Below are 25,435 nucleotides of genomic sequence, written 5' to 3' on the forward strand. Positions count from 1 at the left end.
GTCACCACTCGGACCACACTCAACCTCCAGCAACCACCACTCGGACCTCCTTCAGCCTCAGTCAACTTCTTGTACCCTTCACCCGGATTTCTCTCATCCTCGTTCTCAACCACTACAAAGATGGTGACATTTACCAACCCTCATCTCCAAAACAGACACAGACACCTTATAAACATCCCTCGTTTGAAAAACAACAAAAACTTACTTTGTCTCACCTTCCTCCTCATCAATGCTCAATCCTTATCTAAGAAACACATGTTAATTTCCGACATAATACAAGAAAATAACCCTGACTTCTTTGCCATAACTGAATCCTGGCTTAAAAACACCGATCAAGTAATTCTGAACCAACTGGTGTACAATGACTATGATACCTTTTCAATTCCTCGTAATTACAAAAGAGGAGGAGGCCTGCTACTTATTATAAAAAAAACACTTTTCAATGAAAATGATCCCATATAACCTCCCAAAACAATTTGAAGTTTCTCTCTTCGAATCCCAACATCTACAAATCTGCCTTGTATATTGTCCTCCTAAACTGCTAGACAGCAACATCTCTCCGCTCCTTGAATTTCTTATTACAAACATCAACATGAAAAAACCTTCTATCATCCTTGGTGACTTCAACCTCCATACAGATGCCAACCCCTGTTCTCCAAGCTGCGAAACTCTACTAGACATACTGTCAAGTTTAAACTTCATCCTTCAAGTGAACAACTCCACACATAAAGCAGGGCACACACTTGACCTGATTTTCACCAATAGTTTCTTCACGAACACTTCCATTTCTTATAACCCAGTCCCATGGTCTGACCACCATCTCTTATTACGCAAGTCCCAAACGAACTACAACAACCCATCAAATAATATTTCTACACAAAAATCCTTCAAATTCCGTCCTCCTTTTCAATCTAATCTTCTCCTTCAAGAGCTGGGATCTCAACTAGCGAATCTAGACCTATCAAACATAAACAACGCTATCCAATCCTGGTCTCTAATCACTGAAAAAACCCGCTAACATCATTAACCCAGAGAAGGTCAAACATCTAAAGAACAAAATGAAAATCAAAACCCCTGGTTTAACACCACTCTCAAAAACATGAAAACAGCCCTCAGGAAAACAGAGAAAGAATGGCAAAAAAGTAAGCTGCCTGCTACTCAACAGAAATACCGCACACAATTAGCTGCCTACAAAAAATCAATCCAAAACACAAAATGGGACTATTACGGTAAAAAAATAATAAACGCCACCAACAAATCCAAATCCTTATTTAACATTGTAAACAACCTCATTACCGATAACTGCATCTCCAACGCAACTATCACCAAAAAAAACCCAAGCCAAGATTTAGCTATCTTTTTTAAGGACAAAATCTCCAAAATAACAGATGCCCTCAATACCACATCTAACTTCAAAATTCTAACATCAACAAACAACATCTCTCCTTGGCTCGACTTCAGACCTATCTCCATCACGGAAACAGAAAAAATGTTGAAAAAAATCAACCCTGCACGTCACGACCTAGACACCATTCCCACCCAAGCACTTAAGGAAATTGCTTATCCTTTAGCCCCAACAATTGCAGCAATCATCAACAAATCGCTCGAGGAAGGCGAGCTGCCTCCCAAGCTAAAAATCGCCACTTTCACACCTTTATTAAAGAAAAAAAACCTCAACCCTGACGACCTAAATGATTACCGCCCAATCTCTAACCTACCCTTTTTTGCCAAAATGACTGAGAAGGCGGTTCTGAAACAACTCAACGAACATCTAGACGATAACAAAATTCTTTACCCCACCCAATTTGGCTTCAGAAAAAACCACAGTACTGAAACCCTCCTACTTAACCTTTCCAATACCATCCTAAGAGGTTTTGACAACAAAAAAGGATACCTTCTGATTCTTTTGGACCTCTCTGCAGCCTTTGACACAGTGGATCACAAAATTCTGATTTCCAGCCTTGAATCCATTGGGCTAGCTGGCAAAACTCTTAGCTGGTTTACTTCCTTCCTTAATAATAGATATTTCAAAGTTTCTTACAACAATATATCTTCGAACCCTATCCTCCTCGAAACAGGTGTGCCACAAGGATCGGCTCTATCACCCATTTTATTCAACATCTACCTTATTCCTTTATGCCATCTCCTATCAAGACTTGACATAACGTATTACATGTATGCCGATGATATACACATCCTCATTCCAATCTCCTCTTCGATAGAAGATGCTATGTCAAAAGCAGCCTCACACCTTGATGCAATCAGAAACATGCTAATCCACCTCAAATTATGTTTAAATATGAGTAAAACTGAATGTATCCTAATTGCCAGAAAAAACCCTGGACAAAAAACAATACCACCCTTCCATTTTGACAAGACCCTCATCCAACTTAAAGAAAACGTTAAAGACCTGGGCTTTTGGTTAGACATTGATCTAAATTACAAAAAACACATCTCTACAAGAATAAAAGAAGGCTTTCATAAACTACAAGTAATCAAACACCTAAAACCCCTACTTCACCCCCATGACTTCAAAACCGTTCTACAAGCCCTCATCTTTTCCGGTTTGGATTACTGCAACTCCCTTTTGATTGGCTTACCAAAATCATCTTTGAGACCCTTGCAGCTACTTCAGAATGCTAACGCCAGAGTTCTAACGGGTAAAAGAAAATATGATCACATTACACCTGTACTCAACCAATTACAGTGGCTCCCAATAGAAAAAAGAATTGAATTTAAAGTTCTCTCAATAATCCACAAAGCAATCTATAAAGCCGACTACACTGCCTTTGATGACATTATACACATACATCACTCTCAACGCACAACAAGAACAACTAGTAAACTTCAACTTATTATTCCCTCACTTCCACATGCCAAACTATCCTCCACCAGAAACAGAGCCTTCTCCATCATTGGACCAAAGTTATGGAATTCATTACCTCACTTCCTTACCGCGCAAGAAAACTTAAAATCCTTCAAAAAAGACCTAAAATCCTGGCTTCTTAGCCATACTCTTTCACTCTTCTTAGCCATACAACTTTCACTATTCCCCTTGGACAATCTCTCCTGATTCAAGCTTCTGATGCCTCCTTTTTATGAAGAACTCAGATATCTCTGTTTATCTATTCAGTGTACCTACCCTGTTTATTTCCTGTTTCTGTTCATACTTCTATTTTATGCCATTTCTCATTATTGTTAAATTTAAAGTTCAAAAATCTTCCAATGTAACAAATTGTTCTAAATGTAAACCGGAGTGAAGGCAACTATGCTATACCTCGGTATATAAAAAATGCTAAATAAATAAAAAAATTAAAATTCGCAGCAAACACTCTCAACCCAGAGACGCATTCTCCCTCTCGTGGGCAACCGGTCTACTTTATGCATTCCCTCCACTTCCTCTTCTCTCGAAGACTCTCGTGAAGTTACGTCAGGACAAGGGAACCATGATCCTGATAGCACCTCACTGGCCACGCCAAGTGTGGTTTCCAATACTTCAAGATCTCTCCATTCGCAGGCACATTCCCTTGGGAAAAGACCCGCTTCTGATCACTCAAAATGACGGGTGCCTCCGCCACCCCAATCTTCGCCTTATCCCTGACGGCATGGATGTTGAAAGGTTAATCCTGCAACCACTTAACCTTTCTGAACCAGTTTCCCGTGTCTTGATTGCTTCACGGAAGCCTTCCACGAGAAAATCCTACTCTTACAAATGGAACAGGTTTACGTCATGGTGCACTTCCCAGTCCCTTGACCCCTTACCTGTCCAATCACGAAGTTTTTGGACTATCTCTGGCACTTGTCAGAGTCAGGTCTAAAAACTTCTTCCATCAGAATGCATGTTGGTGCGGTAGCCGCCTTCCATAAAGGTGTCGGGGATGTTCCTATATCAGTACAACCCCTTGTAACACGTTTTCTGAAAAGCTTGCTTCACCTCAAGCCTCCACTGTGTCCTCCGGTCCCTTCTTGGGACCTTAACTTGGTTTTGTGTCAGCTCATGAAGCCACCATTCGAGCCTCTTCACTCATGTGACCTTGGATATCTCACATGGAAAGTGATTTTCCTTTTCTCTATCACTTCAGCTCGCAGAGTTAGTGAATTACAGGCCCTAGTTACCTATCCGCCTTACACTAAACTTCTGCAGGACCGGGCAGTACTCCGCACTCACCCTAAATTCTTACCCAAGGTAGTTTTGGATTTTCATCTAAATCAATCCATCATACTATCTACCTTTTTTCCCAGGCCCCATTCCAATCCAGGAGAACAGGCTCTGCATATCCTTGACTGTAAACGGGCTCTAGCGTTCTACCTAGACCGTACAGCTGCCCACAGGGAAAGCACTCAATTGTTTGTCTCTTTCCATCCTAACAAGTTAGGGAAGCCTGTGGGTAAGCAGACTCTCTCCTCCTGGTTGGCGGACTGCATATCCTTTTGCTATCAGCAAGCAGGCATTCCATTTCAGGACCGTGTTAAAGCACACTCTGTGAGGGCCATGGAGACTTCAGTAGCACACCTACGATCGGTGCCGTTTCCTGACATTTGTAGGGCTGCCACTTGGAGTTCTCTCCACACTTTTGCAGCCCACTATTGCTTGGACAAAGCCGGAAGACAGGATTTGATCTTCGGCCAGTCTGTCCTTCGTAACCTGTTTACAACGTGACGTACCAACACCCTTCAGCCTGCCCGTTAGGGTTCAGGATGCCCTCGGCCAAATTTTATCTCAGTCCTAGTGCTTCGCACACCTGGGTACATTTGGTGCATACTCGGACAGCCTCAGCTCGGTACTCACCCATATGTGAGGACTACCATCCTGCTTGTCCTGTGAGAAAGCAAATGTTGCTTACCTGTAACAGGTGTTCTCACAGGACAGCAGGATGTTAGTCCTCACGAAACCCGCCCGCCGCCCCACGGTGTTGGGTTCGTTATGTTTTATTATTTTATTTTTCGGCACTGCCTGTAGCTTTTAAATAAGACTGAAGGGGGACCCCTGCTGGCTGCAGGGTTAGTGCCATGCTGGGCATGCCCAGTAGGGGCCAGTCAAAGTTCTGGAAACTTTAACAAAAGTGTTCCGTGATTGGGCTCCATCCTGTAATGTCACCCATATGTGAGGACTAACATCCTGCTATCCTGTGAGAACACCTGTTACAGGTAAGCAACATTTGCTATATCATGCTGTTCCACTTATGTTAAATGTGATGGGCAAACTTGCCTATCCTTGATCTCCTTTCAGTCTGGATCAAAAGATTAAAGGTTTGTTCTTTTGTCACTTTCTCCCTATTTCTCTTGTTCACAAATCTTCTCCCCCCACTGCTTACTATTCCGTCTACCAGCCCTCATTGCTCATTCTTACCTTCTCCTCCGCAATCTTTTTGTTCAATCATTGCTTCGTTTGTTCTCTTCCCCCTTCACTCAGCCCCCACTGCTGCTGATCGTTCAGATGCTTCTGCAGACTGCTGGCTCTGTGCAGCTCTTAGTAATTTTGAGCCATGCAGTACCTGTACTTCTTTGCGTCTCAGTATTCATTGTGAGAACAACATGGGAGTATGGATACCATGTGGCTCAAACTTCCTGAGAGTCAGAACATTGGCAGGAGAATGCTGCAGCATTTTCTCCCAATTCTATAGAACAGCTGTGTAACTGAAAACATAGGTGAGGGCAGGAATAGGGCCAAGCATCATGCCAATGACAGGGTCATCTCAATGCTAGGTCACAACCTAGCATTTGAAAACCACTGACCTATTAGAATGTTATATTCAGAGAGAGCTTTTACAGGTAAGTAATTTCTGTTTAACTCTTACATTTTGCACACTGTTGGAGTAATATGGTGCATATTACTCCAACAGTGTGCTGTTTTGTGCTGTTTAGTGATATATTTTATAAACATACCTTCTTAAGTTTTCGATTTAGTTATTTATGTCTGTTTATACTAGCATGAATCAGTGTGATACCTGTGTGGCTTCCTGATGAGGATCAGCTCAGCGGTACCTTGTAAATATAAATGAATAATAATGAGAAACTAAGGAAGTAAACATTTTGACCATCAGTATTTTGTAAGTGCTCAACTGCCAAATGAATTATCTGCAAAGGTTATTTGTACTATTGCTTTAAGCAACACTGGCATTGCATTAAATGTTTTAATTTTTGTTCACCTAATGATCTGCAAAGGATAAAGAAAAAATGTAGTGTCTCTGAAACTCAGCAGTCCACCGTAATCAAACAAGTGGGTAATGTAATGGTGCTTGATATTCAAGGAGCAGAACCTTCCAGAGCCCTCTGGAAAAGGAGGGAAAAAAACCTTTCTTTCCTTATGCATGGTAGTTCTGTGCTGTCACAGCCCCACCACTCTCCCTAGTTTTCTATCTGTCCACCATTTTTATCTTTATTATTATTTATATTCCTGGATTGGCCACTGTTGGAAACAGGATGCCGGGCTTGATAGATCCTTGGTCTGACCCAGTATGGCAATTTATGTTCTTATGTTCTTACCGTATCCCGCCATGGCCCGGAGCAGTTTACATAATAAAAAAAACACTTAATCTCATTGTTATATAAAACTTTTCAAAAAAGGACAGGTGAGTAAAAAAATGACAGCAGAAGGTTAAAAAGAACATAATTTAATTGTAAGACAACTCAAATAAGTTTTTAACATTTTCTTGAATGTCTTAGTGCAGGTGGTGAGATGCAGTAGTTGAAGGAGAGTTCCACAACTCTTAGGCTGATATAGAAAAAGTGTGTTCATACATTTTGACCCGTTGGGCTTGCCACACTGATGGTATTTCCAAAAGACCTCACTCATGAGATCGTAATGCACAAGAAAGGTTATAAACCTGCATTAGGGCATTTACCTATGGGAGAGAATTCATGGCCAGAAGATTATAGACTAATATAGCTATTTTGTAGGCAATTTGTTCTTGGACTGGGAACCATAATTGTTGCAAGTGTCTTCCTATGCTGTTACTCCAAAGACTTATGAAGACATTTTTTCTTCGGCCTCCCTCCCTACCAGACTAGTGGGTTTTGCCTTCCTGCTACCAGATGGAGACAGAGAAAAACTTTACCTCTAATCTCTCCTAAAGATTGGAACTGCAGAGCACTTTCTCAGTATTTCTCTGTCTCCAGCAGATAGTGCAGACCTTGGAGCAGCAGGAAAGAAAGAGAGGCCTTTGGGATAGGTAACCTTGTGAGTTCCATTTTCCCTGGAGGGGGTTTTGACAGAGACCTTCATGGGCTTTCAGGCAATCAATGTAGAGGCATCCCAGAGAAGGAATTAGGTCGTTATAGCTACTCCTGGGTGTCCTAAGGCACAAAGGAGGACTTTCACAGTGTATTTCTACTGTTTTAAGTTTGTTTTTAGTATTTTTATGTTTGACTTGTTTATGAATGTATGCTTGCAAGCTGCTTAGGTCAGTAGAGTAGATAATGCAGCATATAAATGTGAAAAATAAAATAAATTAAGAAAAACCGTTGTGCTAGGATTCATCTCAGTTAAAATGGTGCTTATAACTAACATCTAGAAGTAAACACTGTTTCTGTGCTGCTTGTAGTTGATAAATTAATGAAGAGCTTGCTTCAACTGAAGCCTCCTGCAGTGTCACAGAGCATCAACATGATTCTTACCCATGAAAGTTCTTTTCAGGTGACTTTACTCTTGCAATCTCAAGTATTTGTCTTGGAAAAGCTTCTTTTGGTGATGGTCATGTAAGCCCACTGTCAGTGAACTCTGCACTAGTGACTTATTTATCCTTTACTAGATTTCACCATAATAAGATGATTCTCCATAAGCATTCCAACTTCTTGTTTAAGGTGGTGCCAGACTTGTTCCTTTGTCAGTTGTCCTGCCAATATTTTCCCTAGGCCACATGTCCATAAAGGTTAAAGGGGCTCGTGTCATTCCTTGGATTGCAAGAAAGATGTTGTCTTCTACCTGGAAGGACTCTAGCCCATAGAAAATGTATCAACTTTTTGTTTCATTTAACCCCACTAGGTATGGGACTGTGGTGACCAGTGCTCCATTTGTTATGCCCAGCCATGCCTGATATAAGGGCATGTGGAGACCAAAATATTGGGGTCATGGTTAGATCTGTCGTCCATCTGCTGTCTGCCTCCATTGAGGAGATGACCAGGCTGTATCCAGACATTGACATCCCATATAATTATCTGGAGTTGACCTCCCAGTAGGTTAGTAGGTTTAGACTGTCTGCTCTCCATGGTCTCTTTGAGGGGTAGAGCCCAACTCATTCCTTCTAGCATCCATTTTTATAATTTTGGGTTGTGTTCCCTGTTGGTCCAAAAAAATGTTTTTCTCCTAGGACAAGCAGGATGGTAGTCCTCGCATGTGTGTGACGTCATCTGATGGAGCCCGGCACGGAAAACCTTTGTCAAAGTTTCTAAAAGCTTTGACCAGCACACTGAGCATGCCCATTATGCTACTATCCGCGCGTCCATGTGAGGTCCCCCTTCAGTCTCTTCTTTTCCGTGGTACAGTTGCCTCATGGTTTGTGGAGTTCCTCTTTTTTCTTATTTTCCTCGACAAGTATCAGGTTTTTTCCGATCTTCCTTGTCTGGTCTCCTTTCGCGGTTGGTGCCTCCTCGGCATGCAGGTAATTTTCTTGTTTTTTTCCAACTTTGCGGTCAATTCCCGACTGCTTGCCTTACAGTGACCACCGGTCATCAGCGTCACGCCAGCTGTTTTTGATGACGTTGACTGATTTTTTACTGTGCCCGCAGACCATATCCATCATGGTTACGCTCATCCTCTGCCTGGGGGCCTCACACGACCTCCGTAGGTGTCGTCTCTGACCAGATGACCGCCAAAGGGCGTCAGGTGAGCCTGGATAAAATGAAGAAACTTTCTGGTTCCTCCAAATCCGCTCCCTCCACTCCTGCATCGGAACCCTTGATGCCAAAAGGTCGCAGGGAGCCTCTGGATACTCTTCCCCTCGCCATTCCCCTCGCTAGCACTTCAAACGATCGCGGGAATGGAGACAGAGTTTCGGTGATTTCACCGCTCTCCAGGACTTTGGGATCCTCCATCTCCTCAGCACCAGTGAAAGACCGGGCTGAGCACCGTGGGAGATCCCGCAAGCATCGCCACCAGTCGACACATGGCACTGGCGGCTGCCAGTCTGCCTTCCAAGCAACACCGGCCATCGAAGGCCCTATCCTCCGATGCCCCTGGGAGTCCTAGGCGTTCCCCACTGATATCAGTGCTGGGATCCATGCCACCTCAGAGACACGAGGAAGAGCCGGTAACACCTCATCCCCTTCCCTCAGTCCTGGCCACACCAGACTTTTAGGAGGAGCTGGACCGCATGGTGCAATCCGCAGTGCTTAAAGCACTCGAGAGCATCGAGTTGCCGGTGCCACCGGCTCCCATACAGGTGTCTGAGCCTCTGCCATCGATTTTAGCACCTCTGCTGGAGCATCTGGACATCCTTTTAGGCGCCTTGCTGATGTAACTGGTGCCCAAGGGCTCTTCGGTTCCCCAACGGCCACCGATGCCCCCCACCAGAATGATCCCGATTTTCGGGTCCTCTGTGGAGGAAGATACAGCTGGCACCATGTTTCCCAGGCCACGGTTCCCTGAGCCCATGCCGGGTCCTTCAGGACTCCTCCAGCCTCTCAGTGCTTGGGGAACCACTGATCCCCCGTGGTGCCTTCACGCCTCCGAAACCTTTGGAGCCCAGAACCGATGCCCCTCATGGGCCGCGCCCGCGTCTTGTGGGCACCAGAGAGGAGGAAGGACCTTACAACCCTTGGGGAGATGACTCCACGGAGTTGTCCTCTGATTATTCGGATGACCCCCTTTTGGAGCCCTCCCCGCTGGAGGAGCAGCACTGGTCGCCCCCCGAGGACTTGTCCTTTGTGGGGTTTATGAGGGCCATGGCTGAAGCCTTTCCCTTTCAGCTACTTACAGAGGAGGATATGCGACACAAAATGCTGGAAGTACTCCAGTTCGTTGATACTCTCAAGGAAATTGTGATGGTGCCTATCCATGATATCTTCAAGGACCTCCTCCTCCTCCGGATGTGGGGGCATCCTATTATTATCTCACCTGTCAACAGAAAGACTGATGCCACCAATCTAGTGCAATAGGCCATGGGGTTTGAGAAGCAGCACCTCCCACATCAGTCAGTGGTCGTGGAGTCCACCTTAAGGCCTGGCGTTCCCGTACACAAGCCTCTGCCTCCTCGGGGACAAAGCATAGGGATCTTAATGCTCTGGGCAGGAAGGTCTTCCAGGGCGCTATGCTGGTGGCCCATATTGCCGCCTACCAGCTATACATGACACAGTATAGCTGTAGCCTCTGGAAACAAGTCCAGGACTTCGCAGAGGGCATGCCTCAACAACAGCAAGAAGCTCTCTCGGCCATTCTCCTGCTAGGTCTGGAAGCTGGAACTCACAAGGTACATTCCACCTATGACGTCTTTGAGACGGTGGCCTGCATAGCTGCGGTGAGCATTGGGGCCCGGAGATAAGCCTGGCTCAGAGCATCTGACCTCTGCCCAGATGTGCAGGAATGGCTGGCCAACCTCCCCTGCACGTCCGGGATGCGGTAGCACAGTTGTTGGATCATCATAATACCCTTCAACAGCTTTCCACCAGCGCCTCTGATGCTTCATTCCTGTACATACCCAGATCAGTCCAGACCAGTGGGTTATGCATTCCCACCAGCAGATGGAGTCAGAGAGCAAAGCTTTGAGGCACTGGTATCCCAAGTGTGCCACCTGCAGCTCATCAGAATTTCTCTGACTCCAGCAGATGATGGTCATGTATACCTGTAAGCATTTGTATTTATTGTAAGAATTTAATTTCTTACAATAAATTGTTTTCTTACAATAAATAATTGTATTTATTGTAAGAAAACCTGTAAGCATTTGTATTTATTGTAAGAATTTGTATTTATTATTTAGCTATTTCATTGATCTGTTACCACTTGGTCCTGTTCTCTCCTTTACCTCAAGTTCTAAGTTCCTACAAAGTTAGCCTTGTTATTTTATACCCACTTGTTTGATGTAATTTTCCAATATTGGTTCTGTGTAAACCGAAGTGGTATGTACTAGTACATGAACTCCGGTATATAAAAGCCTTTAAATAAATAAATACCTGCAGCTCTCTGTGAGATGGATTTTTCTTGCTCCCTGAGGTGCTAGGTTCACTGTCTGGGCCATCCCTCAGAGAGAGCCAGGTGAATGGGGGGTTGGTTACCCCTGGCGGTGCTAGTCTGTGTGGTTCCGAGTCCCCTGATAGCCAGGAGACTGGCTCCCTCAGCGACCCGAAGGCTCCCCCTCCGTGTCTGCGGTACAGGGAAGTAGCCCCTTCGGGGATTTTTTTTCTATTATTCTTAGCTTAGGCTTTATTTCTTTCTGTTACTAGAAGTTAGTTTTTGTGCAAAAAAAAAAAACCAACAGCTCCAAGTTTCCTGTTCACCGCGGCTCCCGGGGTAAATCAGTCTGCCCGGTGGTGCAGAGCCAGGCAGACCCCTGAAGAGGAGGGCGAAAGTGTTTCAGCCCTGGTAAGAACCTCAGAAGACATTTTTAGGCTCCCTGCCTCATTTTTACCATGGCTCCGGTGCTATTTTTACCGTGGCGGCCATTTTGTTTTTTCTTTTTCGACCTCCCACGCGGCTCCCCAGCCAATTTTCGTGGCGTTTTTGGTGGGAGTCACCAGGGCTGGGTGGCAGTACCTGTTTTCTTCCAGGGGGGGGGGGAGTTAAAAGTCTGCACGCAGGTCAGGCTCGGCGGCTGGGTCTAACGGAAAGAGCCCAATCCCCACTGTGTACCCTGTGGAAAAGGTCTCCTAGGATGACCCTCCCCCGCTGTCCCCCACTGCACGGACTCCGAGACTGGAGGAATCAAGAGACACGGACACTGATTCTAGCAGTGATGAGATGGGACTGGGGGATTTTCACCGGAATTTGTGCTGCTCATGCATGAAGCATTTCTGGCTCGGAAGCTCGAAAAGCGCAGAGCTCAGGATGGGAGTGTGGGAGTTCCCGAGTGTCCCCATCTGCGGACTGACAGTCGTCTGTCCCGGGCAACTTTGGCTCGGGAGGATCTAGCGGGTGCAGTCGACCAGCAGGGGAATGACTCCACTCCGCCCCCGAGGGTGAGGTCCCTCCAGACATAGATACGGGCTCCGACGATCAGGATCTGGTAGAACCTAGTGCGGAGGGGGACGACCCCCACGAAGTCCAGCTGTTTAAGAGGGAGGAATTGTGCCCCCTTATTCCCCAGGTGCTTGAGGAATTGGGGGTGAGACCCTCACTGGAAGATTCCGACAGTGAGGGAGTGAACCCAGTCCTGGACGGTCTCCGGGGTCCACCTAGTGCTTTTCCCATCCCGAAGAAGATTCAAAAGCTCATCAGCCGGGAGTGGGAATCCCCGGAGATGGGGCTTAAGGTCGGCTGGGCAATGCAAAAACTCTACACGCTAATGGAGGAACATTTAGAACGTCTCAGGGTACCTAAGGTGGATGCGGCTGTATCAGCGGTGACCAAGAAGACAACCATTCCAGTGGCGGGAGTGGCTGCTCTCAGAGATGTAGAGGACTGCAAGCTGGATCTGCATCTTAAGCGGGTGTTCGAGGTCTCCTCCTTAGGACTTCAGGCATCAGTATATGCCAGCATGATGCAAAGAGCGTGTTTATGTTGGATTCAAAAACCGCAGGACCCATCATCTTCTGGGACTTTGTCAGCTTCTCAGGTGGCTCGTCTGGAGGCGGCAGTAGCATATGTGGCAGATGCCTTATATGACTTGGTGCATCTGGTGGCCCGGACTATGGTCTCCTCGGTGGCGGCTCAGCAACTCCTATGGCTCCGCAATTGGGCAGTGGATGCTTCCTCCAAGTCGCAACTGTGCAGTCTGCCTTTTCGAGGGAAGTTGCTGTTTGGAGAGGATTTGGATCAGCTGATGAAATCTCAGTGGGATTCCAAGGGCAATAAACTGCCGGAAGATAGAAAGCCCTACAGGAAATCATTCAGTCCTTGATCCCGTTTTCGGGATTTCCGAAAAAGCAGATCGGGGAGGAATGTTCCACCCTCTGGTTCCAGACAGACTTCTTCCCGTACACAGTCCTTTCTTGGCTCCAGTCGTCCTGCCAGAGGTGGTTTTGGTCAGGGAGCCGGAACTGGGAAGCCTGCCCAATGCAATCAGGTCCGCCCACTCCTCGGATGGGATGATCGGGGGCAGATTGTCCCAATTTTACGAGGAATGGGCCAGGATCACCTCCGATCGCTGGGTGTTGGAGGTGGTAAAAGGTTACGCCTTAGAATTTTCTCGGCCTCTCATGCTAACCTTTGTGGAATCGTGATTCGTTTCCCGCAACAAGCGAGCTGTGGTAGAGGACACTCTACAAAGATTGCTGACGCTGAAGGCGATCGTCCCCATGCCATCCGAGGAATGGGGAAGGGGACGGTACTCCATTTATTTCTTTTCCAGAAAGGAGGGCACTTTCCGACCCATCCTGGAACTACAGAAGGTGAATCGCTGGTTGAAGGTGCCCCGTTTTCAAATGGAAACACTTCGAACTATCATCGCAGTGGTTCAAAAGGGAGAGTTCCTTGCCTCCTTGGATCTCACCGAGGCTTATCTACACATCCCGATTCGCAGCACTCACCAGAGATTCCTATGATTCAAGATCCTGGGTCAACGCGGGGTGCTGCTGTTCGGACTGGCAACGGCCCCGTACACCTTTACCAATGTGATGGTCATGGTGGCGCGCTGACCCTCTGGAAGGAAGGGATAATGGTCCATCCTTACCTCGACGATTGGCTGATTCGAGCCAATTCAGAAGAAGAAGGCGAGCGCATGGTTCTTCGTGTGATCCATTGTCTCCAGTCCTTAGACTGGGTAATCAACAAAGCGAAAAGTCGTCTGACTCCGTCACAGTGTCTGGAGTATTTGGGAGCTCGTTTCGACACCCTCCAGGGCAGGGTGTTTCTCACAAATGACAGGATGTACAAATTGCAGCAACAAGTGCGTCTCTTGTTACAGCTTCCAATTCCCAGAATGTGGGATTACCTACAAGTTCTGGGGTTCATGGCTTCGACATTGGAATTGGTGCCTTGGGCCTTCTCTCACCTGAGACCGTTGCAGAGAGATCTACTGTCACGGTGGAACCCAGTGTCCGAGCAATACCAGTTGGCCCTGCCTTTGTCGCAGCGAATCAGGTCCAGCCTGCAATGGTGGCTGTCAGAAGACAACTTACAGAAGGGGATTCCCCTCGAAGTCCCAGATTGGGTGATCGTGACAACAGATGCAAGCCTTCAAGGCTGGGGAGCAGTGTGCCTCAGTCATGTGGCGCAGGGAACCTGGTCCTTACCCAAATGGTTGTGGTCTATCAATCGCCTAGAGACAAGGGCAATCCGTAAAGCGTTGTTGGCATTTCAGTCCCTGGTGCAGGAGAGAATGGTTCAAGTCTTCTTGGAGAACGCCACCACGGTGGCATATCTCAATCGCCAGGGAGGAACCACGAGTCCAGCCATGGCATAGGAAGCACACCTCCTCTTCGCTTGGGCCAAGCTTCATCTGGAAGGCATCGCAGCCTCTCACATGGCAGGCGTGGACAACGTGCAAGCAGACTTCCTCAGTCGTCAACAGCTGGATCCCGGGGAGTGGGAACTATCGCAGGAGGGTTGGAATCACATTTGTGCCCGATGGGGAGTTCCCCAACTGGACCGCATGGCGACATGTGTCAACGCCAAGATCGACTGATTCTTCAGCCGAAAGAAGGAAATCGGGGCGGTAGGATTAGACGCCCTAGTCTGCAAGTGGCCAACCGGAATCCTCCTGTATGCCTTTCTTCCATGGCCCCTGATCGGGTGCGTTCTCCGACACATAGAGGTCCACCCCGGTTCGGTAATTCTGGTAGCACCAGTGTGGCCGCGGCGGCCTTGGTTTGTGGACCTGGTACGGTTGGTGACAGACGGCCCGCTATGCCTAGCTCATCTGCTGAACCTCCTGCGACAAGGGCCCATTTTTTTCGGATCAGGAGGATCACTTCTCTCTCGCAGCCTGGTGTTTGAGAGGCGGCGGTTACGGATGAAAGGTTATTCGGAACAGGTGATTTCCACCCTGCTTCAGTCCAGGCGGCCCTCGATGTCTATGGCATACGTTCGAGTGTGGAAGGTGTTTGAAGTCTGGTGTGACCAGCAGAGTGTAGTGCCGTTGTCGGTGATCATTCCTCAGGTCTTGGGGTTTTTGCAGCAGGGATTATCTAAAGGTTTGGCTTATAGTTCCCTGCGTGTTCAGTTTTCGGCCCTGGGATGTCTCCTAGGGCGGGCTGTTGGCAGGCCTCTAGCCAGCCACTCGGACATTGTCCGTTTCCTGAAAGGGGTGAAGCACCTTCGTCATCCTCTTCATAAATTATGCCCGGAGTGGAATCTCAATCTCGGATTTAGGGCGCTTCGTGATCCCCCTTTGAGCCTCTGGGACACGCTTCCTTAAAGGACCTCACCTTGAAGACGGTGTTCTTGGTGACCATCTGTTCCGCGAGGCGTATTTCAGAATTGCAGGCTTTTTCCTGTCGGGATCCCTTCCTTCGCATCTCGGCTGATAGGGTGTCCCTGCGCATGGTCCCTTCCTTTTTGCCGAAAGTGATGTCTGCCTTTCATGTTAATCAGTCCGTGGAGTTACCCGGATTTCCTGATTCGGCTCATGACCCCACTATGGGAAGAGATCTTCATTTGTTAGATGTCCGCCGGGTTCTCCTTCGGTATTTGAAGGTCACTAACAATTTTCAAAATCGGATCTCCTTTTTGTGCTCTTTGGAGGTCTGAAGAAGGGTGAAAAGGCATCCTTGGCTCGCTGGCTGAAGCAAACAATTTGCTTGGCCTACATCGGGAAGGGTCGCCCTGTCCTGACTGGTTTGAAAGCTCACTCGACGAGAGCGCAAGCGGCTTCCTGGGCGGCGTGTCAGTTGTTGTCGCCGGAAGAGATTTGTAGAGCCACAGTCTGGTTTTCCCTGCATACCTTCACAGGCATTATTGTCTGGATGGTAGGGATCCGGACCAAGCGCTTTTTGGGGAGAGCGTCTTGCGAGCGGGTCTTTTGGGTTCCCGCCTGGTGTAATGTGGCTTTGGTACATTCCACTGGTCTGGACTGATCTGAGTATGTACAGGAAAGGAAAATTGGTTCTTACCTGCTAATTTTCATTCCTGTAATATCACAGATCAGTCCAGGATCCCGCCGGGTGCTACTGCCGAAAGACTGATTTCCTAATGGTTAGCTGCTGTACATAGGGAATCTATCAGAATGATTCTATAATATTTTGTTTTTTTGTCAATTATACTTTGCTTGGGTATCGATAAATACTGATGAGCTGCAGGTGGCACACTTGGGATACCAGTGCCTCAAAGCCTTGCTCTCTGATTCCATCTGCTGGTGGGAGTGCATAATCCAATGGTCTGGACTGATCTGTGGTATTACAGGAATGAAAATTAGCAGGTAAGAACCAATTTTCCTTTCTCGGCCAGGAAATCCTCTAGACCGGGGTCTTGGAAGCCTTTCTATAAGCAGAGGAAATAATATCCTCCTGCCTCCCGGACTCATCCAGCACACGCACCCTCTAGGGTTCGCCCTCGCCACTAGCAAGTGCCCAAGCCTCAGCCGGTGCCCCAACAAGCCCCGGCTACAGGCTTTTGACTGGCGGTGAGGGAGCAAAAGCCAGCCGGACTTACCCCTGATGCCGGATCCCCCAGTAGGAGGCAGGCTCCTAATCTTGGTTACATTGGACCATTGGGTCCTCGCCTTTGTCAGGGGTACCGACTCAATTTCAGTCGCCACCCAGAGACCTCTCCCCCCATGTCCATCTGGGATTTGTCCGCCCAGCAGGTGGTACTTCAAACGGAACTCTCCGCCCTTCTTGCAGCGGGTGCTGTAGAGCCAGTCCCTCGCCCCAACAGGGCCAGGGGTGCTATTCAAGGTACTTCCTCATTCCAAAAAGAACTGGCGGCTTGCACCCCATCCTCAACCTCAGTACATTGAACAAATTTCTCACGAGAAATATTCAAGATGGTCTAGCTGGGTACGCTGATTCCCCTCTTCAAAAAAGGGGACTGGTTTTGCTCCCTCAACCTCAAGGAAGCTTATGCTCACAATGCCATTTTCCCTGACCGCAGGAAGTATCTCCATTTTATGGTGGGGAATGCCCACTACCAGTACAGGGTGCTGCCTTTCAGGTTGGCCTCAGCTCTCCATGTCTTCACCAAATGTCTGGCAGTTGTGGAGGCCTACCTCACACATCGAGCGGTACATGTTTTCCCTTACGTGGACAACTGGTTGGTCAAGAGTGAGTCCCACACGGGAGCCTTGAGCGCACCAGCCCTGACTGTACAGACACTTCAATCCTTGGGGTTTGTCATCAACTACCCCAAGTCTCACCTCTGCCCATCTCCTCAGCTGAACTTTATAGGGGCCAGGCTGGAACGGCACAGGCAAAAACATTCCTGCCCCAAGATTGAGTTCACACCCTTGCTTCGCTTGCAGCCTTGGTTTGCAGCATCCGGCAGGTATCCTCCCACCTTCTACTCCGTCTGCTGGGCCACATGGCAGCTTCCATCCATATCACCCCGCTCACCCACCTATGCATGTGGAGAGCTTAGTGGACTTTGAGACCTCGAGACACCCATCGCATTCACGGAACCTCTGCAGCTGTCTCTGTCCTGGTGGGAAGACCTCTCCAACTTGGAGAGGGGACTTCCCTTCCAAATCGCCCTGCCTCAGAAGATCCTCACCACAGATGCCTCTCCTCAGGGCTGGAGAGCCCATGTGGATGGCTTCCACACGTAGGGTCTCTGGACCGCCTCCGAAGCCCGCTGTCAAATAAATTTCCTGGAGCTTTGGGCAATCTGCTATGCCTTGTGGGTGTTTACAGACCGGCTGTTGCACATGAAGTCCTGATCCAGACGGACAACCAGGTAGCAATGTGGTCATCAACAAGCAGGGTGGCATGGGCTCGTTCCTCCTCTGTCACGAGGCAGTACAAGTATGAATCTGGGCTCTGTCACAAGGGATGTCGCTGCGAGTGATATCCCTACCGGTTCATCTGAACGTGCTGGCAGACCACTTGAGTCTGTCCTTCTAGCCACACAAGTAGTCCCTGAAACTGGAGGTAACGGCCGAGCTGTTTCGCCGCTGGGGTAAGCCAGATGTGGACTTTTCACCTCCCCATACAACTTCAAGTTGAGCAGGTTTTGCTCCCTATGGTCGGGGGGGAGTGAACACCCAGCCTCGATGCCTTCTCTCTCCACTGGGGGAGGGATCTGCTCTATTGCGTAACCCACCTCTACCATTCCTCCTGAAGATGCTGCTGAAGCTTCAACAGGATAGAGGGACATGATTCTTGTGGCACCCTTCGGCCCCGTCATGTCTGGTTCTCACTCCTGCTGGACTTGTCAGTGCGGGCTCCCATCCGGCTGACCTCATCAACTCCCATCCCATGCCTGACCTCATGCGCAGAATCAGGGCATTTTGCACCATCCCAACCTCCAAGCATTAGCCCTGAAAGCTTGGATGTTGAAAGCATAGTCCTTCAGCCCTTGGCGCTTTCGGATTGTGTCTGCCAGATACTGGTGGCATCTCGGAAGCCTTCTACCAGGAAGTCCTGCAGCTTAAAATGGAAAAGATTTCCTGTCTGGAGTGAGGGGCATGGCTTAGAACCTTTCTCCTGCCCCCTTCCCCAGCTGTTGGACTATCTGTGGCACCTCTCCGAGTCTGGACTTCAGACCAGCTCGGTTAGGGGGTCAACTTAGTACTGTCAGTGTGTACCATCGCTGGCACGCCCATTTCAGGGCAACCATTAGTAGGCCACTTCTTGCAGGACCTTCTCCAATTGAAGCCACCTCTCTGGCCTCCTGTTGCGTCCTGGGATCTCATCATTGTCCTGGCATGGCCCGTGCGCTCTCCCTTTGAGGCGCTACAGTTCTGCAATCTGAAGTTCCTCACCTGGAAAGTGATCTTCATGGTGGTGATTACTTCAGCTTGTACAGTCAGTGAGCTTCAGGCCCTGGTTATGTATCCGCCCTACATGAGGTTCTTCCATGATTGTGGGTTCTTGCGTACGCATCCTAAGTTTCTACCCAATGTGGTGACCGATTTCCACCTCAGTCAGTCGTTTTACCCACCTTCTTTCACTCCCATCCCAGGAAAAGCCTCTCTAAACCTTAGACTGTAAGAGAGCTTTGGCTTTCTATTTAGATCTCACAGCCAGCCACAGGCAGTCCACAAAGCTCTTTGAGTCTTGTGACACCAACAGGCTGGGAACAGTGGTGGGTAAACAGACCTTGTCTAACTGGCTAGCGGACTGCATTGCCTTTTGCTATGCACAGGCAGGCCTTCAGCTAGTCGGCAGAGTAAAGGCTCACTCTGTGCGGGCGATGGCGACATCTGTGGCTCATTTACGTGTAGTCCCCGTTATCAAAATCTGTCGAGTCGCAACCTGGAGTTCTTTTCACACATTTGCGGTTCATTACTGCTTGGACAAGGACGGGCGTCAGAACAATGCCTTCGGTCAATCCGTCCTGCGCAACCTGTTCTAGACATGAACCCAACTCTGCTGTTCATGCCTCTTGTGGGAACCAGACAGTCCTCGGTCGACCAATAGCACTACAGTTGTTGTTGTGCCCATTGGCACCTTGTTCGGTTGCTGTTGGTCTCTCCTGTAGACGAGAACAGTCTGGAGCTTGGTACTCACCCACATGTGAGGGCTACCATCCTGCTTGTCCTAGGGGAAAGTGCATTTGCTTATCTGTAACAGGTGTTCTCCTAGAACAGCAGGATGTTAGTCCTCAGGAATCCCGCCCGCCTCCCCACGAAGTTGGGTTCTCCTTCCGGTTTGTTGGGGATTTTTTCACTCAAATATTTTTCTCTGTATTGCGGGATTGAAGGGGGACCTCATGTGGATGCACAGATATCTGCATTCTGGGCATGCTCAGTGTGCTGGTCAAAGCTTCTAGAAACTTTGACAAACGTTTTCTGTGCTGGGCTCCATCGGATGATGTCACCCACATGTGAGGACTAACATCCTGCTGTCCTAGGAGAGCACCTGTTATAGGTAAGCAACTGTGCTTTCCCAATAATTACTTCCCACTTGGTGATTTCTCTTGCTGTTTTCCCCTTTTTTTTATTGAATGATAACCCTTAGGTAAGTAGTCTCAATTGTGTGACTAGAATAAAATGATTGTGTTCAGAGAGCAAAGTTGCTTACCTGTAACTGGTGTTCTCTGCACACAGCAACTTAGCACTCATGGAAACCTACCTACATACCCTTAAGAGTTCATCTCTTCCCTTGCCAAATCGAAATAATAGAACTGAGGAGAGCAGTGATGACATGTGAAGTCCTACATATGACTTTCACCTTTCCTAAAGATTTCTGGAAGATTTTTTGCAGGTGACAAATGGTGACAAGTGTTGACAACCTGTTACAGGTAAGCAACTTCACTTTTCTAACCAGAGCTTTTCTGTCTTCTCTGCAGAATATTTCCTCACCTGAAAGTTCACCAGAAATTAAGAGGAGAGCTTTTAATCAAGAGGTAAATACATTTAACTGTTTCTTAAATTGTTTATTTTGCCAGTGTAATAGTTTTAAAAATCCTTTCAAATGTATGGTAATTGTATGTATTACATAATTTTTCCTTTTTTTTTTTTTTTTTTTTTTTTAACTTTTTGCCTGTAAAAAAAATGTAAAGGCTTCTATTGATCTTGCATTTATAAATTAAGAGGCAAGGACATATTTTATTGTTTTAAGTTCTAAGCATTCTCCAAGGACAAGAAGAATGGCAGTCCTCACATGTGAAATGACATCATCCAATAGAGCCTGGCCCGGAGCTTTTATGTCAAAGTTTCTAGAATTTTGGGTATGCCACTGAATCATGCGGCCACAAAGGACCCTGTTCAGTCTCTTCTTTTTTGCAGAGCCTACCAGTCATGGTTCTTTATTCTCCTGTTTGCTGTTGTGTTCTTCTCTGGTAAACTGCAGGTTTGTTTCTTATGGAGCCGTGTGATCTTGCTTCTCTTCCTGTTTGTTCCCAAGGTAGATTTTACAGATATTGTTATTTGTTCTGTTTCCTGAGCCCGACCAGTGCACCGTTGATGCACAGATGGGCATTAGTTGTCTCATGGTCATAGAGTTCAACTTTGCTTCCCTCTTTTTCCACCATTTGTGAATATGCAAGCCAGCAGTTTGCAGTGATACCGTTGGTGCACCCAGGTTATGTCTATCTCAAATCCCTGTGATATAAATGTATCCTATTCCTAGGGGCATTGCATGACATCCAGAAGTGTAATTTATGCACAGTCGTGACTGCTGAAAGACAAGGGTTCTGTCTGGAGCTGAAGGACAAGCACTTTGGGTGCCAAAAAACTAATCCATTGATATCGAGGGACCTGGGAACTGTACTGGACACTGGTGATGCATCGGTATCAAGGGGGCATTCCACTCTCTTAAAGTCAGGAATCAGTAGGGACTAGAGAGAAAAGTCATCGCCGCCTTCTTCCCACTCAAAGGTTTTCAGTTTTCACTTCTGTGAACTTGGCATCGAAGAGTTCCGATGTCAAGCATCAAGTGAAAAGTACTGACATTAATCTCTGTCAGTGCGCAATGCCAGGAGCATGGATTTTCCGGCTGTGGCCAAGAACAGTCTCTCCCCCCCCCCCCTCCTTGTACCCAAAACACAGCAGATAGGAGAGCTCATTCTCTCTGAAAACCTAGGAACTGCACCAGTCTCCAGGGGTCTAGGTGTCAACCATCACTACACCTCTCTGTTCCCAGGAAGATGTAGCCACCTCTCCCGCCTCTGAGTCAGTGTTGATGATCTCAATCTTCAAGGAGGAACCAGACAAAAAGATACAGCAAAACCTGGACAAGGCACTGTGAGGCCTCGGTACTCCAACATCAAAGGCATCAGGGTCAGCATAGCCAAAGTCAAACTACTGCTTGAATTCCTCCAGTTGCCTGGTGGCTTAGCTCCAGTGCAAGTCCTGTTACCAATGCCAGTTCCCAGAGATGAATCTGTTGTCAATGTTGTGACGCAAATGGTGATCTCTAGCCCATGAGGAGAGGAAGCTTCCATAATGCGCCAGAGCTCCTCTGGTTCCATGCGCCAGCCAACCACTATTCCCCTCTCTGAGACTATGATGGTGGGATGGGCACTGTTTTGGTCTTTATCACTGGCTTTCTAGTCGGGATCTGATTCTGAAGTTTCCTGGGGGTGCGGCTATAAATCAGGTGATGTCTGATGAAGAGACATTGACGGGGTTCCCCTCTGACTCATCTTCTCCTCGAGAAAGAAGGAAGTCCATTCCATTTACTTTACTAATGGAGGCTGAGACCAGAAATAAGATGCTGGACATCCTCTCCCAAGTAAGTCATAGCAGTCCTATTTTATGACATCCTTCAGGAAATGCAGATAAGGAAGTGGGAGAACACCCTCTCTCTGGTTCCCGTTATCAAGAAAGTGGATGTGATTTTCTCATCCAGAAGGCTCCAGAATTTGAAAAGACAGCTACCGCACCAGTCTGTGGTGGTTGAATCCACTCTCAAATGGATTAGAACCCACTCTTTGGTGCCTCCAAGGAAATATTCTAGAGCCCTGGATACTCCTACGAGGAAGGTATTTCAGGGAACTATACTAAATGCCTGCATAACCTACTTTTAGTTCTTTATAAGCCGGTATATGCGGGGTTTATTAAAGTAGATCCAGGAAGTTGTGGAGCTTCAGTTACTGTTGGAGAAGTGACGTGGAAAACACATGGTCCAGTTGGCCTTAGATGTTTTCAAAATGGCATTGAAAATCTCTGCCTATAGAGGGATTTCACGTGGAACCTGCCATTATGTAGGGTAGATAGGCTGCAGTAGATAAAAAGATTTAACTGATACTGTAATGATTCAAATTCATTAGTTTTAAGGAAGCAGTTATTTATACTTTTGTGAGGTAATCAATCAGTTTTATTGTAGTAGCATAAGTATACAAGGTTTTCTTTTGTTTGTTTTAATCTTTTAAGGAACAAAGCACTGTTATGAAAGATAAACAGAACTCATGCATTATTTCCAAGCCAACTTGCACTTGCCAATTATGCAGTTGCCAAACTAATTAACCCAGCTGAAAGGTAACTAGTTTTATCTCACCCTTAACTAGTGGCAGGTCACTCTCATGCAGAAAGCTAAAACCTGTTTCAGCATGCCGCAGGAAAAATCCAGCAAATCCCCATGCAGGCAGATGACAGAACCCAGCGGTCTCAGACATCTCCGTGAGGTATATGCCAGCAGGAACAGGGTAACGTTCTTATCTTTCGTTCTTTCAAAGGATAAGTTGACAAGACACTTACTTCCAAGATACGGAGCAGGATATGCCGAGCACGAGACTCAGTCTTAGACTTGCAGGTTCACAAGGGTGCAAAGCTTATACTCTCTAAACTGTGGGGAAAAATCCCTTAGTAGAAGTTCTTTGGGAAAATCCGTGGAGAAAGATACCTTAAGAAAATATCCACAGTCTGTATATTACAGTTCAGAGACCTTTTCACTTTTCAGAACTTCTTTGCATATTCAGTTCCATATGATCCAACATTGATCACGACACAGGATTGGTGGAATACAAATTGTCATCTGAGTCCAGATCTAAATGAATATTCACACTTCAGATAATAGTTCATCAGTAGACGTGCTAAACAATACCCATTCATAACTGGTTTCATGTCTAGATACAAAGTTTTCACTGCGTACATGTGCACAGTTCTTGTTCTCGATTTTCAACACATTGTGAGGTGCTGACAAACGTTTATGGAAAAACAATCACAGTTTATTCTCCTCTGTATAAATCAGTCTCATATGAAGTTGCCATGGTCATCACATGCCTGACGACTCCATCTTTGTGTTACTTGGTCTGCACTTTGGTTCAGTTTATGTGCATGGCAATATGCACATCCTTATTTTGGGTCACTGGCATTTATCTTACATGCCGTGGGGATTGGTGCCTGCAGACTCACTCGCCTGGCTGCAGGCCTCAGACTTCCAACCTGAGTTCCAGGAAAAACTTCTGGACATGCTGTGCCATTGAAACCATCTCTTCAGAGAGAGTGTGAAAAAGCAGTAGCACAGATCCATGAACAATGTGCAACACTTCAACTCCCCACAGACCAGTGCTCACATTTGAAGTCTCCCAGCAAGTCTCCTGCTGTGGGTTGGGATCGCATCGTAGTTCTGACCCAGCTGATGAAACTCCTTTGAGCCACTGCACTCCTGTGACCAGAAGTACATAACCTGGAAGGTCATGTTTTTAGTGGCAGTCACTTCAGCTCACAGAGTTTGTGAGCTCCAGGCTCTTCTAACTTATCCATATTATATGGTGGTTCTGTACACGCATCCTAAATTCCTTTCTAAGGTGGTATCAAAACACCATTTTAACTGGTCAAATTGTCCATTGGTCCCAGAACTACACCGTACGGCTTCAGCTCCCGGACAGAGTTCGGGCCCAACTACGATGGTGGCTACAAGAAGCCCATCTGAGCCAGGGAACAAGACTATCCTCCCCAACCTGGATCCTACTCACCACGGATGCCAGCCTACGAGGATGGGGAGCACACTTCCAGGAGCTAACCGCCCAAGGGCAATGGAACAAAGAAGAGTCGGGGTGGAATATCAGTCGCCTAGAAGCCCGGGCAGTCAAATTAGCCTGCCTAAGGTTCGGTCACAGACTCCGAGGCAAAGCGGTCAGAGGAATGTCGGACAGTGCCAAAACAGTGGCCTACATCAACTGTCAGGGAGGAACCAGAAGCTAACAGGTGTCTCTGGAAATAGACCCCCTAATGTCATGGGCAGAAGTGAATCTTCAAGAGACCTCGGCCGTCCACATTGCCGGGAAAGACCATGTCGCAGCGGACTACCTCAGCAGAGAGAGTCTAGATCCAGGAGAATGGAAACTGTCAACCACAGCATTCCAATTGATAGTAAACTGTTGAGGAACACCAACCATGGACCTCCTGGCAAGCCGGTCCAACGCCCAGGTACCCAGTTTCTTCAGCCTCAGGCGGGAACCCCAGTCCCAGGGAATTGATGCCCTGGTACAGATTGGCCACAGGAGACTCTGTTATACGCCTTCCCACCGTGGCCCCTATTGGGCGCGATCATCCACAAGATAGAACATCTCAGGGGGCCAGTACTGCTAGTGGCCTCGGACTGGCCAAGAAGACCATGGTACGCAGACATGCAAAGACTGCTGGCAGCAAACTCCCTGCCGCTACCTCCACACAGAGACCTGCTACAACAAGGACCGATCCTTCATGAGGACCCAGCTTGATTCTCTCTTACGGTCTGGCCATTGAGAGGACCCGCCTAAGGAGCTGAGGATACTCGGGGGCAGTAATTGACATCCTACTCCGAGCACGCAAGTTCTCCACATCCCTAACATACAAAAGGATTTGGAGAGTATTCGAATCCTGGT

At 47.4% G+C, this 25,435-nt stretch overlaps 1 protein-coding gene across 1 annotated transcript in view; it reads left to right on the plus strand.

Moving 5' to 3' along the window:
* The window catches only part of KMT2E (lysine methyltransferase 2E), a 607,980-nt gene that overhangs the window by 467,723 nt on the left and 114,822 nt on the right, over nucleotides 1–25,435 (plus strand). Inside the window, 1 exon segment of the mRNA XM_029615154.1 lies at nucleotides 20,474–20,530. Coding sequence (XP_029471014.1) covers nucleotides 20,474–20,530 — 57 coding nt within the window.

The sequence above is a fragment of the Rhinatrema bivittatum genome, chromosome 9 (assembly GCF_901001135.1).
Source record: "Rhinatrema bivittatum chromosome 9, aRhiBiv1.1, whole genome shotgun sequence".
In the NCBI taxonomy this organism is placed as follows: domain Eukaryota; kingdom Metazoa; phylum Chordata; class Amphibia; order Gymnophiona; family Rhinatrematidae; genus Rhinatrema; species Rhinatrema bivittatum.